Raw genomic sequence first — 17183 nt, 5'->3', positions numbered from 1 at the left:
ATAGATTATTTTTTTAAATCTAGATTAATCTCACTGTAATCTTGGCGTTAATCTAGATTAAAATGGCTCATTTGAATTCCACTGAAGGCATTCAGAATATGTGTGCTACCCAAATAATGACTAAAAGTAAGTCTTTGAGAACGGGTTTCTCAAGCGAGGTGGCGCATTAGACCAGGGGCTCATCTCCTGTTTCCAAAATGAGAAAGCTGTTCTATATAATTGGTGATGAAAATAAATTATGTTCAATAAGATGTACTTGTGTTTATTAACTGTTTATTAGATTAGTTAGGTTGGCTGATAGAGCTGTGCTGACGGGCTGGCCTCGGTTGCACTCAAACAGTAGTTTGACAACGACTCTTCCCCTGCGCTACATCAGTGCTTGGCCTGGCATCTTCCGCATTAGCTAAAGGATGCTTTGCGTTTAGGTGGTATTTGAGACTGGAAGAACTCCCTACAGTAAACTAGTTCCGCATAGCACAAGGTGCAAACAACCTTAGTCTTGTTGAGGTTTCCATTGGGAAGCTTCTTAAAAATACATTTTCCCTGAAGCAAACCAGGCGGCTTCATAGCTGCATCCATGTTAGCACGTTACGTTTGATGTGATAATTTCATACACAAGGCATACACACAGGTTCAAAGAATTAAATTCAATCTCGTCACATTATGTGACTTTGCTGTGCAACTGGAAAAGCTAGGTACTCTAACTCAGAATGCTGCTGCAAAAAAAGCAGAACTATTGTGGGTGGTAAATAAGATCATGCTACATCTAGCCAGCGGATCATTTCTTGCAAGTGTGTCAAAGTGGTATTTTTACAGACTGTATTAACACCGTAGGCGTGAATAATGCATGCATCGTCATTAAAGAGAGGATGCAATGGGAGATTTCCTACAGTAAGCTAGATACTGCTTCAAATTGAAAACGGAGACGATCTTTTGATTAAAGACAAGTTCCTTAACCTCTTGTCAATATCGCCGATAAAAAGTAAATACTGTTACAAAGCATTTGTTTGTAGGTAACGAACGATAGACGTAGCTAGTTTCGCCGTTCTATGGCAGCTACAGTACTGTATGATGACAGTCGTAGCTAGCGTTGTAAGCACTCGTCACTAGAATGGCCATAACTTTAAAACAAAAGATAATATTTCAAATCTGTCTGCTGTTCTACATTGCCCACACAATTATGTATGTATATATATCAACTCATGGCCTTTATTTTGTATTGAAAGTGCTCGAAAATTAGCTTGTCTAATGTATGGTGGACTGAGAAAACATATTTGTCAAAGCAGAGCGAGCGGATGTCGTGGGAGAATTCCTACTGTGTTAGATTTACTGCTTCAAATTGAAAACGGAGAATATATTTAGAGTAAAGACAAGTTTCTTAACGTCTGTGTTCAATATCATCAACTAAAAGTAAAAACTTTTCAGTTACGAAGCTTTTGTTCGTAGTAACGCCAGCTGCAGTAAACCTTTCGTGACCCCGGTTTGGCTGTTTGTGACAGTCGGATATGACAGTGTTGAGCCTCGATTTTTGCAGATTTCTGTGAAACTTTCTTAAAGAAAAATAATCTAGCTAGATTATGTACACTTTAAATTCAATGTACATACCTTGTTTGGCCAATTTGGTCGATTGTGGAAAAAAGTAGAACCGTTTTTAGTTATGGAGAGCCATCGCGCTAGCTTGGAATTGCGTTATCCCACTCATAACTTCAGTGGTCATAACCTTTAAACAAAATAGTCTATCTTAAATCTGTCTGCTGTTCTGAATTCATGACAAAAGTACGCACATTTCATACGCTCTAACTTATCCTCTATCTTGTAGTGAAAGTAGTTAAAAATTAGGTTTTCTAAAAAAAAAGTAATGCAGACAGAGAAGATTTTTGTCAGAATGGCAATAAAAAAAAAAAACTAGAGAGGGTACAATTTCTGGGGAAATTGTAGGGTGTGCTTGCTTGCGTCGGTTGCACAGGGGTCCGTTTTTGAATGACATTTTTACAACTGATATTTCTGTATATTTTATATAAAAATGCATACTTATTATTTATAAAGATTACATACATTTAAAAGCATTTTTTTTTGCTGCTCATTTACAACTGAAAATACGAGTGAAGTGTAGAATGAAATAGATGTCTTCTCATTTCACCTGCAAGAGGCAGCCTCATCGTTGAATCAAAACGGATAAATTTGTCAGAATAAAATTGACCTAATCTCTATGACTTAAACGTCCTTTTAAGTTTTTCCCTTCTCATGATATTTTCAGGAATTTAGCCTACTCATATTGCATTCATTCATGAATAAAGAACCCCCTTTGAAGATTATTGTACGACTTTACCGGCAGTAGAAGATGGAATCGCGATTCAAACAGTACCATCTGCTAACTGAAAATATGCCCCCAAAAATGTAAATAAGCTTGACATTTATTTAGTGGAAAATCGCTTTCATAAAAAGCTCACTGGTCGCGATCATTGTCAGTAACAACGGCAAGTGCGATATAGCCCTGTGTGGAGAAGCTGCCCCGGTAAATTGTACTACTACGGTACAGTACTAGACTACTGCTGTGTTCGTCTTGGTAGCGATTGCATTGGTTGAATTTGATTTAACGTTCCGTTGTACGGTTTAGGCTGAAATTAATTATTTTCATGAACAGATTGACAAAGTTTAGGCTGTGGCAATGAAGTTAAGGTTAGTAGTTAGATAGATTTTTGATTTAAGTAAGGGGAGTGCCGAACATGTTCTGTCGCCGTTTGACTTCCTACAGCTGTGTAGATGTTTTTGTAGTGTCTCGCGTAGGCTACAGCGTTTCAGTGAGCAACACTGGTTTGAAACCACAGGTAATGATAATTTCACCCACAAATCGTTTACTTGTAATGTAATGTCATAATAAATCCTACAACAAAAATGTATTTGTGAGGAATGTTTATTTTAACGATTGAAAACAGATGCATCATAGACCACTGTAGTATGTGTTGCCCGGGCAACAGAGGCTAATGTCACGATGCTAATACTTCAGTGACATAGTAGACTACTGTTTCCGAAAGTATATGTACTTCCTTAATAAAATCAGCTTATAGTGTACATTACACGTCACAATTGTGTGTCATATCACAAAGTAAAATTAGTAAATAGTTATCACCCTGGCCTCTTTGCTTGTGGCGTTTCTGCAGCTGCCTTGCAGTAAAGCTATAGTTAGCCTAGCTATCCCCCAAGTTAACAGATGCGAAACGAATGTTCTGCCAAAGGTAGTCACGCGTGTTTTCGTGACGTCAGTGACGTAAGTAGCGTCTTTGACTGTGGCTAGCAAGTTAGCCACCGTTAGCTTCACTTTTCGCCACAAAAAATTAATTTCCACTTAAACCATGCATCGGAACGTATATCCCAATAGAAGCAACTCAATCGCTACCAAGACGAAACCTTTGACACCTAGGTTGTCTATGTAGGCCAAATATTGACTGAGTTTTAGGGGGGCAAAAAGAATAATAAAAATAACTAGAAAGGCATTTCCTGCTGAAAATGCGTTGGAATGCTGAAAGATGCAATTATTTTTCTTAAATTGCAGAAAATACAGAAATGAGAAAATACCCGCAAGCTGAAATGAATGTCAAGAAATGTGTGAGTCACACAAAAGAGGCAGTGTGGAAACTGAACTGCATCATCTAACAACGCTAAGAGCTGAAATACAATGCGGGAGAAGCTGAAAGCTGAACTGTTAAACAGAAGAAGAAGTAGGCCTAGGCTAGCTAGTCATAAAAAGAATATTATAGTCTTAACAGCTGAAATTATAGTTGGGATAGTAATAGCTGTGACTCCCTCCCAAGCACAGTCAGACAGCAAATGGTTTCCTTTACGGGTTTTTAATGAAGTCTTCTTCTCCACATCAAACCATGAAAACTATGTAATACACGGTATCAAAACACACTAGAAAAGGCTGTTCCTGCGAAACAGCAGTGAGAATGCCGAAAACCTGAATGGGGATAGCTGACCATGCTAAAAAAGCTGAAAATAGTGAAAATCTTGTAGAAAGTTATAAGCTGAAGCTTCAAAACGCCTAAAAGGTATTTTTGAAAGGGGCAGGAGCTGGACGAAGGCATAAAACTACAGAAAAGAGAAGAACAATGCAAAAAGAGAAATAATTCAGAAGAATTTGAAAATTTAGTAGAAAGTCATTTGCTCAGGTTTCAAATTGGTCTGAAATGTATTTTAGAGAGGACCTGGAGCTAACTGATTAAAATGCTGCTGCAAAAAAAGTTGAACTATTGTGGGTAGTGAATAAGATCATGCTACATCTAACCAGCGGATCATCTTGCAAGTGTGTCAAAGTGGTATTTTTACACTGTATTAACACCGTAGGCGTGAATAATGCATGCATAGTGATTGTCGTCCATCTGTAGCCGAAGCTAAGCTAGAGAGAGGATGCAATGGGAGACTTTCTACAGTAAGCCATATCTACTGCATCAAATTGAAAACGGAGACCATCTTTTGATTAAAGACAAGTTCCTTAACCTCTGTTGTCAATATCGGCAATAAAAAGTAAATACTCTTCAGTTACGAAGCATTTGTTTGTAGCTAGGTAACGAATATTATGTCTGGAAAAACGAAGCTAGCTATGTGACCTGGTTTCGCCGTATGATGACAGTCGTAGTGTCACTAGAATGGCCATAACAAAAGATCATATTTCAAATCTGTCTGCTGTTCTACATTGCCCACACAATTCAACTCTAACATGGCTTGTATCGAAAGTGCTCGAAAATTAGCTCGTCTAATGTATGGTGGACTGAGAACATATTTGTTAGTCAAAGCAGAGCGAGCGGATGTCGTTGGAGAGCTCCTACAGTGTTAGATTTACTGCTTCAAATTGAAAACGGAGAAGATATTTAGAGTAAAGACAATTTACTTAACATCTGTGTTCAATATCGTCAATTAAAAGTAAAAACTTTCCAGTTACGAAGCGTTTGTTCGTAGGATTAACGCCAGCTGCAGCAAACACATGCCCCAGCCCCTGTTTTTGGCTGTTCGTGACGGTCAGCTATGACATGTCTTGAGCCTCTATTTTTGCAGATTTCTGTGAAACTTGCTAAAATAAAAACGATCTAGCTAGATTATGTACACTTTAAGCTCAATGTACATACCTTGTTTGGCCAATTTGGTCGATTGTGGAGAAAAAAAGTCAAACCGTTTTTAGTTATGGAGAGCCATCGCGCTAGCTCGATTATACGAGAGAATAACAGAAATGTAGCTAGAATCCACACCTCACACAAGTTAACCGAGACGCAAAACTGTACGTCCAATCCAAAAAATACGGATATTTTCCGAGACCCAAGACTCTGCCTAAACCAGAGATATTCTATATATGTCTGTGCAGTCAGAAATACGACTCTACCTGCAGTTTCGAAAACGTGCTCCTTTTGCTTTCCTGGTGCGTGTTTGTTTGGTTGCCACGTGATGGCGCAGCTGTGATGGCTAACGAGCTAGGCAGAGAGAAAAACGAACATTTACCTAGCATCCACACCTCAAACAAGTTGACCTAGACGCAAAACTATACGTCCAATCCAAAAAATAAGGATATTTTCCGAGACCCAGGACTCTGCCGAAACCAAAGATGTCCTTTATATTTCTGTGCGGTCAGAAATACGACTCTACCGGCAGTTTCAAAATCTTGTTCTTTTTGCTTTCTCTGACGATTTTGTCACCAGATTTGCATTGGTCTCTATGGGGCGAGAGTTGGACTTTGTCTCGCTTTCGTGGGGCTCTGAACAAATGTGTACGTCTGTTGGATTCAACAGACAACTGTCTACGACCAGCACAAAATTAGCTATCTATTGATCCAAAAACGAAGTATGAAGAGCGAAAATTGTGGCAATGCTGGCAAACTAGAAATATTTTTTCAACGACATCCGAAACTGCCCTCCACTCTAAGCGTTTCAGTCTGCACTCTAGGGTTTCACGTAAACACCCATGTAAATCTCAGAAACGGCTTGAAAAAGTCATGAAACATAATCAGTGATATTGAAAAAAGTTGAATAGATATCAAAAAGCTGAATTATTTAAAAATAGTTTAGGGTTTTGTCAACATTTTAAAGTTTAAATGGTGGCTCTAGCTGAAAGATTGAGGAAGAAGAAGGATTTGGAAGTTGAAGAAGTTTGAGAGGATTTGAAAGAAAACTCCATTGGAAACCCATGTTAAAAATATTATGAATATTGATTTATATTAATTCAAGCATAAGAGGTACAAAGCTGAAAAGTCACAGCAGGAATGGCCTGAAACTGCTGAATTGTTTGATAGGTGAACGGTTTTAATAGCTGAAGATTTGAAGGCGCTGAAACGTGCCACGGAAGAAATAGAATAAGAAGAATATGAAGAAGTTGAATAAAGATTCAAAGAACAATACTTGGAATGCTGAAGCAGCATTCCAACAATAATATATATGTGAGAGAACAAAGGTTGTGCCCTTGCCGAAGGCAAAGCACACCCAAATAATAAGTATGCAGAATAACAATAGTGTTTTTGCTTGCAGCAAACACACTAATAAGTATGCAGAATAACAAGTGTTTTTGCTTGCAGCAAACACACTAATAATATCGGCGTATATCATATTGTATATTACATTTCACATTTGTGTTTTTTATCACAATGTTAAATGAGCAAATGGTTACTACCCTGGCCTTTGCCTGTGGCGTTTCTGCAGCTGTCTTGCATTTTTAGGTTGCTAGCTATTTCCCAGAAGTTAACAAGCACACGGGTTTGTCACATCATGACGTTAGTGTCTGTGGCTAGCTAGTTAGCCACCAGCTTCACTTTTTGCCACAAACCTAAACCGTGCAATGGAACGTAAAATCCAATACAAGCAACGCAATCATGACCAAGACGAACATTTTGACACTGACGTTATCTATGTAGTGCAAAAATTGAGGGAGTTAGGGTGGGAAAATAAATAATGAAAAATATATATTAGAGAGAATATAGGTGTGCCTTGTTCCAAGTTCACCCAATAATAATAAGAAAAGGTATAAACACAATAGGTGGCTTCTCTGCTTGGCCCCCAAAAACTAGAGGGTACAATTTCTCGGGAAATTGTGAGGTGTGCTTGTGGCTGCACGTGCTGACCATCTCCTGCTGTTTACTGATATCAACAATTCAGTGTGTTTTTTACTTCGGTTTTATAAGAAAGGAAAAAGATTGTTGAAACTAGTCCCTTTTAATTTGTATCCGTTTACTAGGATTATAATTTCAGGAGAGCAAGCAATATCATCCATTAGTTGACTTGCATTTGAAATTGAATATATGTATCAACTTCAATATATGAATGTTTTCTGTTGGTGAAAAGCTAGCTCAGACGCATCTTTTTAAATCACTCTGATCTATTGTAATGTGTTATAAACCTAACAGATTTCCCTTACTTGACTGTACAGAATCAATTTAAATTCTAGCTGAGCAACAGCGCAAAGACAGGGACAACAAAGCTGACTAAGAAAAGTAAGAAAAGTATTTAACTGCGGTGCTTTGGTTGACTCGGTGCTTTGGACTAGGGATGCACCGAATCCAGGATTCGGTTTCGTCCGAATATTGGGCTTTTTGACGGGGTTCGGTTTCGGCCGAACCTTAGAATTTGTATCCACCAAACCGAACCCTATGCTTGCACTACGCTGGTCGACATAATGACCCGCCATTGATTACGGGAAGGTATTTACATTGGTTCAATGCAGTAGGCTGAGAAAGTGAAAATGGAACTTGTGAGCAGAAAAAGTGTTGTTTGGCAGTACTTTCAGTCAAAAGAAGGCGATTCAAGTCGAGCTTCATGTTCAATTTGCAATGCCGATTTGTCTCGTGATGGCAAGGACCCGAAACAATACACAACATCTCCCCTGTTAAATTATTGATTGGATCTTGAGATAGGCATATGATAATTGTCTCTCTGGATAAGAGCGTCTGCTAAATGACTAAATGTAAATTGTCAAAATAGTTTTTCCCACTTGTTTTTCCAGGCATAATGTTGCCTATTCTTCTTTTTACAGTTAAAATAAAATGAAAAATACACTTCTGTGGACGTTGTTTACTTCATTAATGTGTTTACTGTGTTCAAGGACTGAGGATGGGAGTAGGATTCGGTATTCGGATTCGGCAGAATCTTAACCAGTGGATTCGGTATACGGCCGAACCCCAAAAATCTGGATTTGGTGCATCTCTACTTTGGATGAGTTGGTGCTTTGGACGACTCGGTGCTTTGGAATAACACTTTTGGAAACAGCTAGTAGCAGACATAACATGCCGTGGTAACAGCTAACTAACTTGTAATACAGTACCTCCCAGAATACATTGTCTATGTAGTGCAACAATTCATGTGTAACGGTGAGAAAATAGTAATAAATAAATAATATATATGAGACAGAATATAGGTTGTGCCTTGCCAAAGACAAGCTCACCCAATAAGAAGAAGAAAAGGTAGAAACACAATAGGGGGCTTCGCAGCTTTGTTGCTTGACCCCAATAAGAAAAGGTAGAAACACAAATGGTGGCCCCCAATGAGAAACATGATCAAATTAGATAAAGTTCAAAGTGAAAACTGCCTATAATCCAAAGCGGTAAAGGTCTGAGCTCTAGATTGTGTGAATAGGACTAAGGTCCCATCAGAAATAAAGTGTACCAGAAGGAGAACTGAGTTCTCTTTCAAATGAACTGAAAATGTGCAAATCACAAAAAGAACCAAGTCCCTTTTCTGTTGCTCCATTTTAAGAGGACTGAGGTGGTTGTTCGTTTGAAAAGTACTAGCATAAGAGGACCCATTAGCGTCTGGCTAGCTCTCTGTTTGTCAGGAATTTTACGTAAATGTTGATATAATACAAATAAAAAGCGTTGTCATAGCATTGTACTTCAGTATAGATACACACCTATATCAAAACATTATGGCTTAAAAATCTAAATTGTAATTTAGCGGAAGATTGTATTTAGACAGTTAGCTAAGGGGGACCCATTATCGGCCGTCCAACCACTTTCAATTGAGAAATGTCAAGTTTGACGCTGCGCAAGACCAGGGTTTTTCCTGCAGAGAATTAAGAGGCGTAATAAAATATGCTTCAATGTGATAATTGGCATTTTCTTTCATCATAATTATTAGCTTAATAATTACTACTTGTAAAAAGTGTTAGCTTGAGCCAGTTGAAGCATGGTACACATGCACGTGTGCATATGATCAGGATGTTACCACCTCTGCCTCATTTTGAGCCAGGAAAACCTGAAGACATACTACACATATGGTTTGAGTGTGTGTTTCTATATTATAATATCAAAGAAAGAGGCTGTAATCATATGCAGATAAGGGTGCATACATATTGGTGAGTTACCTTCTTGTTACTGCAGTAAATCTCCTTTAACAAATTAACGGAAGAAACGGTCTTGGCCGATAATGGGGTCTGGAATGTTGGAGAGTTTGAATGGCCGATAATGGGTCGATAAACACTCTTATTTACTAGTTACCTTTTCTTATGTAGTCAGTCAGTTGAAATGTTGTTTAAAGCGAGGAAACTATTTACCTGCAGGAGCTGGATCTGGACATACTGGGTCCCTGTGACAGGGTCGCAGAGCGTCAGCCCCCCATTGGCTACTGTGGCACCGTTGCTATAACGGGCGTTGCAGGGAGCAAATGATGACGAGGCACATCCAGCCTTCCCACCTTTACCCTTCCTCTGGCCCAGTCCGGGACTTCCTGTCAGGAACATTCCCCCCCAAAGAATTCTAATAGTAGTCATTTAATTACCATTATCTCGTTCAAAAGACTTGTGTATTATTGTGCATACTTTCTAAATGTGTGTTCTTACCAGTGTTGGGGGAAGTTAATCAAAAAAGTAATAGATTAGTTATTACTTATTATTGTTGAGTAACAGTAGTGTGATTAAGTTCAGTATTACTTTCTGTACAAAGTAATATTATTACTTATTATATTACTTTTAATAGTAGCGAGTTTGACTTCGTAAAAAAATTGCAAGAACATAGGCTACAGACACAAAATATTCCTATATGTTTCTTTAAAAAAGAACGTTTATTTCAAACAATCTTAAACATCAAAAAGGCTTATAAATAAAAAAATAGATATATATTTGTGTGAAGAAATTATACTTTGTTAGCAGCCACTTGTGGAAACGGGTCGCCATCTCTCAAGGTTTAAAGTGGATTTTTCGCTAGCTTCCTGCTTCATTTCTCTGTGGACACTTTCGAGGTGTTTTTTTAAGTTTGAAGTGCTGCTTTTGGCAGTAGATATTTTGTTGGGGCGCAGTTTGCAGTTCACTTCAATGTTTTTTCCTATATCTTCAATGAAAGCGAAATAGTGTGAATATTTCCACCCCGGAAAGGTAACACGTTCTGCGGCCATGATTGCTGTTGTGTTTTCCTGCAGCGTGAATCAAAGGCAAACAGTAGGCCACTGCACCCAGGAAGTGTCGTCTAGGCAACAATCTGTATTTATAAGGCTATTCCTTTGTTGAATTAATGCAGTAACTTGGATAATTTACGCAAGTTACTTAACCCTTGTGTTATCTTCGGGTCATTCTGACCCATCAGTCATTGTGACCCACCGTCGTATTGCGACAACTTTACCGCATACAAAAACAAAGTGAATCATTTTCTTTTAACCGTTGGGCTGTCTCAGACCCCCCACATTTCGATGGTTAAAAGAAAATTATTTTTATTTGTTTTTGTATTGGGTAAAATTGGGTAAACACAACGATGGTTCATTATGAACCTTTGGGTCATGTGACCCGAAGGCAGCACAAAGGTTAAATAAGTAACTGTAATAATATTACTCAATGTCAAAAACTAACATTATATTACTTCGTTACTCACTTAAGTAATAATATTATGTACACAAATTAATAATATTATGTACACAGCTGGTTATTACCCCCAACACTGGTTCTTACACATTATTATAATTGTCTCTATTATTATTATTACTATTATTTTTTTTGATTGATTGAATGTATGACTGTGTCTGACGAACGCTGTGTTTGTGTTACCTGAGCAGGCAGCAGGACCTCTTTGCTTTCTCTTCTTGGCTAGTTGAATAGCTCTGTAGTCTGTTCGCGCTGAACCCCCACTCTCCTACAAGATACAAACACAAAACGTACTTTAAGGTTGTTCAATACACCGCACACTCAAGACACTTGCTGTACAAATGTGGAACTTCCATTTCTCAGGTCATCAACTCTGTTAATCAGCACTGTACAATCCCTAATCAGGTGTTCGTCAGCTCATATGGCTCTTACCAGGAAGGAGCTTGGTGAAATGGCACTGAACTCCGGGTCCTTCTGGGGGCTGAAGGTGGCACTGTGTCCTGGGAAGACGTACTGGGTCAGCTCCTTGGCCCTCCCCTCCTGGGGTCCCAGTACCTCCACACACCCCAGCAGAGGCCCCATGCCTGCTCGACCACTCCCAAGACCTGCCTCCAGCACCTTGGAGGGCAGGGCCAGGAGCTCGGCCACAGGGGGCCCTCCCGGGGAGGGGGACCCGTCGGGCTCAGTACTTGAGGAGCCAGAAATGTGTGTGTGTGAGAGGGCATGATCCACAGTGGCAGGACCCTGTAAGGTCAGGGCAGTAAGAGTCCCCAGTGCCTCTGTGGTGACAGTCTGGACATCGTCCAGGTGAAGGGTGGCTTGAGGGGGGAGGACACTGCCGACAGCCCCTTCCAGCCCATGTTGGACTCCCATGTCGGTGCCGGCTGTCAGTATGAGCGGGTCCACAGATTTCGTAAGTGTGGCGTTGGTACCTAGCGTAGAGCTCACTGAGGACGGGTCAATAGTAAGGATCCCCGAGCTGACAAGGGAAAGGTCCATAGCAAATGAACCTGTTCCACCCGTGCCTCCCACGGTTAGTCCAATTCCAACACCGGCAGCAGTCGCTCCAGGACCCCCGGGCACCCCAGAGAATAGGGAGCTGAGGTCCAGATTGGCCAGCTGGTCAACCCCAACAATGCCTGGCCCTGCTGCTGTAGTGGTTGTGGTGCTGATGAGCTCGCTGCTGGGGGTCAGGGTCGGCGTGGTTTCCAGCTGGTTCAGCACATCTATAATAGGAGGACAGGAAGATTTTTGTCAGAGTCAGACTCTATGCTGTGTTCAACAAGGAACACCAGCTCTGTAATTGTCAGACAGAAATACATTGTAGCAATGAAAAGGATTATGTAGGAATCCCAAGGAACATAAATGCAAAACACACTTAGGTGTCAGGGTTTGTGTGCGTACCAGGGCTGAGGTGGTGGTGTTTCACCATGTGGCTCTTTAGACTGCTGCGGGTAGAGAAATGCTTGTCGCAGCTGGCCACAGGGCAGCGAGCCCTCAGGCTGCCTGCATCCTGCTTGTGCTTCTTGGAGTGAATGTATAGACTGCTCCGGGCTGAGAACTTGGCATTGCAGCCTGGGAATGCACAAACATGCAGGAAAAACACACACACACACATTCACAGATGCTAGTTAAGCCTCTGATGCAGTTTTATAAAGTAACAAATATAGTGAAATCAATTACACTCACATTCTGCTGTGCCCAAAATGTATTTTTACATGGAGTCACCACAATAAACTACGGAAGGCATAACAGGACACATAATGGGCAGTGAAAGACCTTGCCCCCACCTTCAAAGTGGCACTCGAAGGGTTTGGTACCCAGGTGGGTGATGCTATGGCCTTTCAGGTGCTCTGCCCGGGTGAAGGACTTGCCGCAGCCGTCCTCGGGGCAGGTAAAGCGGCGGTCATCGTCGTGCTTCCTGTAACATCAATGACAGGAGGGTCACAGGAGTTTGCTCGGTTGGAACTCCAACATTACAATTTCCTACGACAAAAATTACAAACAAGTAAAAACACTGAATAACAGGGAATGTAGAGACAGTGAAAAAGTTCACAAAAATGTGTGTTTTAGGGTCAAACTTACCTTTTGTGTCTTAGTAACTTTGACATGCTGGTGAAAGTCCAGCCACAATTGTCTGAGTCACAGACAAACGGCCTCTCCCCTGGGACCAGATAATGTTCACAGTGAGTTGAAATATTGTTTAAAATGACAGAATCTACACAAATGACCATACAATTTAAACACAAAGTGATTATAGGCTTTATACAGCACAATACCCCTATTAATAACTCATATAATCACATTTCAATGAATGGTATTCCTTAGTAGCTGATTCATTACTAAAGACAATTGTGTTTATTCTTGTGGACAGTTTCTACCTGTGTGGCTTCTCATGTGGACCTTGAGTCGGCAAGCCTTGTCGTAGCACTTGTCACAGCCTGGGAAGGTGCAGATGAACTGGCCCGTCTCACGGAAGTGTGTCCGGTTGTGGGAGAAAAGTGCGCTGAAGGTGATAAAGGTCTTTTCGCAGCCTAGAGGACAAGGGAGTGGAGGAAGAAGTTGGCAAGAGGGTTAGAAGGTATACACACCTTAGCTAAATCAAAAATGTGTTTCCTAGTTTATTTGCATGCCTTTCAAATGAAGATCACAAATAGACCTCTTTACAGAAAACATTTGAAGGGGGGGGGGGGGGGGGGGGGAGTTGAAAATCATTTTGAAATAGTGACAATTCCACAGTCTCACCTGGGAATTCACACTTGTACGGTCTCTGGGGTTCGAAGTGGACTCTCAGGTGATTGGTGAGCCGCGTGGAGCTGCGAAACCTCTCATTGCAGATCTCGCACACAAAGGCATTCTCTTGGTCGTGGGTCTTGACGTGCGCCCTCAGGTTGTAGACCGTGGTGAAGTGGCGGCCACAGCCCTCAAACTCACATTTATGTGGCCGGACCTTGTTGTGTGACTGGAGGTGGCGCTTGAGCTTGTATGAGGTAGTGAACGCCCAGCCACAGTCCTCAAAGGAGCACTTGAAGGGACGCTGATCCTCCGTGTGGTTCAGCAGGTGGACTTTGAGCTTTTGACGAGTGTCAAAAGTGATAGGGCAGCCCTGCTGTGGGCAGTGGAGTGCCACTAGGGCACCTTTCTTGGATAGTCCCATTGAATTGAGGGGATGGAAGTCAACATTGCACTCGGTGGATGCCTCTTTGGTAGATTGGGACAAAATGTCCCCCTCAATTATGGCACAAAGAGCTGCCCCCTCTTGCTTGATGACAGGGCATGAGTCCAAAGACGCACTCAACTCTGACAACGAACAGTCGTCAGCGAGGGCTAGTTCAGAGTCACTCATGGACAGGCCTGCTCTGGGCTCCTCGTTGTGGCCTGAAGAGGTTATGGCCACATTGCTGATCTTACCAATAGATTTGGTCCCACTGTCATAGTTGAGAAGCACAATATCCTCGTGGTCTTTCATGCCCAGGTGCTCCTTCAAGCTGACCATCCCGTCATCCCTGTGGCTGTAACCCTCTGGAGGCGCAGCCAGAGTCAGAATCCCATTCTCAATGGTCACTATGATGCTTTGGTTATTTATCATTATGGTTCCAGAAAAGGTCTCATTGGCAGACGCACTGGTGGCGGCCACATCCACGTTTGCAGACTCGGTGAGACTGGTAAGGTCAGAAATTATGCCAGAAGTGTCCGTGCTGTCGTTCATTTCAACAGTCTCAACAGTGTCCGCAGTTTCTGAAACCAAGGCACTGTTATTTATAGGGTGAGAGGCTAGTTCACTGGCTATCTCCCCATCCATGTTCTCAATGCAAACTGAGCCACGGACGTTAGGATGGTCATACTCGTTTGTCTGAACAATGTTTTCCTCCATTTCATAATGAACAGACTGTTTGGCATGTGATATAGCTGCCTCGCCCTCACCAACCGAGATTGAGTTCACCAAATTAAACTGAGGGACAGATTTACGGACAGAAGTCCGGACTGCCTCCATCAAACTGGAAGGGCTTTCAATATTGGAATTGTCTGCCTCCTTACCTTTTATTGCATCACCCTCTTTAGATAGAGCACCGGGACGATCTTTATTTGCGTCACTATTGTTGCTGTCTTCTTTGACAATGTTGAAAACAACATAGAATTCCTCCGTGTTTTTGTAAACTGCATTGTTGCTCTCCTGGGCCACTTGCTCCTTTGCCAAAGAATGTTGCTGGGAGGCGTCGTCTTCATGCTGCTGCCGTAAAGCCGAAGGTTGCAGAAACTGTTGAGGCGAATGTTCCTCTTCCCCCTCAAAGAAAGGCAACGCCATTTGTAATATGTTATTCCCACTTTCGACTTCATATTTATAACCTGTCCTAAAAAAATCGTGTGTGGGTAGTTGAACCTTAAACTCCCTTTCTTTCAAAGTATTCGCGTTACGGAGTCCAACGTTCGTAGTTTGCGTTTGCAGCAGCGGACAGTTTTTACCGTTCTGCCTGTGAGTGGGAAAGTACAAGCCACTGCCATTTTCTGCCTGTAGGCGAAATGGTGATGTCCTAGGCCTATTGTTGTTGTTGTCATTTTGCAGTTCGTGCGATTGAAAATGCTCATCTGTTTCGTTCTCGTTCGAAACGGAGCGAGAAAGTGCTTCTGTCGTTGTTCTACTAGAAGACGAACCTGTTCTACGTGGGGCGCCATGTTGATAGTGAATGTTCTGGCCATCTGAAAGCCCCTGGATTTCCATCTTGGTATCCCTGTAGCAGCAATGCATAAAAGGCCCGCCCTAGTCAAAGGCAAGGAAATCCGGGTAAGCCACCGCGGAGTTTACTGTGAACTGCGGGCTAGTCGTGTAATGGATCAGTTAGGACCGTAAAAAAAAAAAAAAACATCCATATTTCAGAGCACAACTTTTTAAGAAGGCCATTAGAATATATATATATATTTTTTTTTTTTTAAACAAATAAATGATAAATGAATAAATGATCAAATAAATTAGCAAGCTCAACACTTGCTGCACGTATTTACAAATAAATTATATATACATACTGTATGCAAAACATCTCTGTTTAACTAAGGTTGCTTACTCCAATAATGCCAGAAATCTCTCTCTCTGTCTGTCAGCGTGTGCATGTATTTTTTAGAATGGGATTTTAGCCTCTCGAGAACCGGGCACTCTTACACTCTTGCAGGGGCGGTTTTAGGCACGGGCGGACCGGGCAGCCGCCCGGGGCGGCATTTTTTCATGTCACGTGGGGGGCGCACGAGCATAAAATAAATAAATAAAAATCTCTGCGCCGCTAAGCGGTTTTCTCTTTTCTATCATTTCACTGTGTGGGCAATTGGCAAATTGGCGCCCCCTTCAGGCAGCTGCAGGCACCCCTGCTTGCTGAGAAGGTGCCGTGTACAGAAGCTGTGTGAAAAAAGGGGAGAGGGACAGACAGCTCATCTGACTGGGTCTCCCAAATGGAACAGACAATTCATAATATTATAAATATAGGCCTAAAGTTCCTGCACATTTTTTTTTTTTTTAATTGTGTGAAATGGCGAATTTAAATTGAATTTGCAGGCGCCCCCTGCTAAAAGCCACCCCGCTGGCATGGCCAAGTTCAATTATGTATATATTTATACATTCTGATGTTTGAGTTATCACTGTTGAAATAGAGGTTTAAAAACCACTGTATTGAAAATGTAATACATGAAATAATCGGTCTTACCACAACAGCCTTTTGATTTCAATGGGGGGGGGGGGGGGGGGGGGGTGGACCTTTTTTACTGGGGCCCCACATGTCTTTTTACATGTGCCCCAGTATAAATCTGCTGTGCCCCAGTAAAATCTCAAGTTTGAGTTTTCACAATTTACTTTACCAGTGCACAGTGCTCGGGATGTCGGTGATTAAGATGCAGTGATGGACAGCAGTGTCTCTACTTGTAGCGACGCTACTAGCTTAACTACATTTGTCAGTAGCTTGGCAGTAACGTCGCTATTTACAAAACCAAGTAACTTTTCAGTAGTTAAGCTCTTTTATTGATCAAGTAGCGCAGTAGCGTCCTCGAAAGCTAATTTCTCCTGGACATTTCTGATGTTCATACATAAGGTTGGTGGATTATTGTGTTGACAAAGCACTGAAAAAGCATCTCACATATCCCGTTCTGCAGTTAACGTTACAACCGATTTCACGAGAGCCGAGTACAGCGAGGGCTGTCATCTTCTCATCTCCACTCACACAGCGCCTGCGCGGCCAGTCTGACTAGATAACAGCAATTGTGTATTAGCATTGTGGATTAGGCTATTGTTCAATAAATACATCTAAACATATTTTAGCCTTTATCTAACTGACAATTGTGTTGATCACTAAAATTGCATTGACTATGTATGTTATGTGTTATGT

General features: G+C 41.4%; 1 protein-coding gene across 1 annotated transcript in view; it reads right to left on the bottom strand.

Annotated features, from left to right (window-relative positions):
- Positions 1 to 15538, bottom strand: part of si:dkey-156n14.3 (zinc finger protein ZXDC) — a 28152-nt gene extending 12614 nt beyond the window's left edge. Inside the window, exons 1-8 of the mRNA XM_067237929.1 lie at positions 13564 to 15538; positions 13200 to 13352; positions 12904 to 12982; positions 12609 to 12739; positions 12223 to 12393; positions 11251 to 12044; positions 11002 to 11086; positions 9523 to 9695 (exon numbers count right to left, since the gene is read on the bottom strand). Coding sequence (XP_067094030.1) covers positions 9523 to 9695; positions 11002 to 11086; positions 11251 to 12044; positions 12223 to 12393; positions 12609 to 12739; positions 12904 to 12982; positions 13200 to 13352; positions 13564 to 15538 — 3561 coding nt within the window. The remainder of the gene's footprint in view (positions 1 to 9522; positions 9696 to 11001; positions 11087 to 11250; positions 12045 to 12222; positions 12394 to 12608; positions 12740 to 12903; positions 12983 to 13199; positions 13353 to 13563) is intronic.
- Positions 15539 to 17183: the final 1645 nt, after the last annotated feature.

Source organism: Osmerus mordax, chromosome 1 (genome assembly GCF_038355195.1).
Source record: "Osmerus mordax isolate fOsmMor3 chromosome 1, fOsmMor3.pri, whole genome shotgun sequence".
NCBI classification, from domain to species: Eukaryota; Metazoa; Chordata; class Actinopteri; order Osmeriformes; family Osmeridae; genus Osmerus; species Osmerus mordax.
The sequence above is the reverse complement of the archived record's forward strand: the minus strand, read 5'-3'. Positions and strand labels throughout refer to the sequence as shown.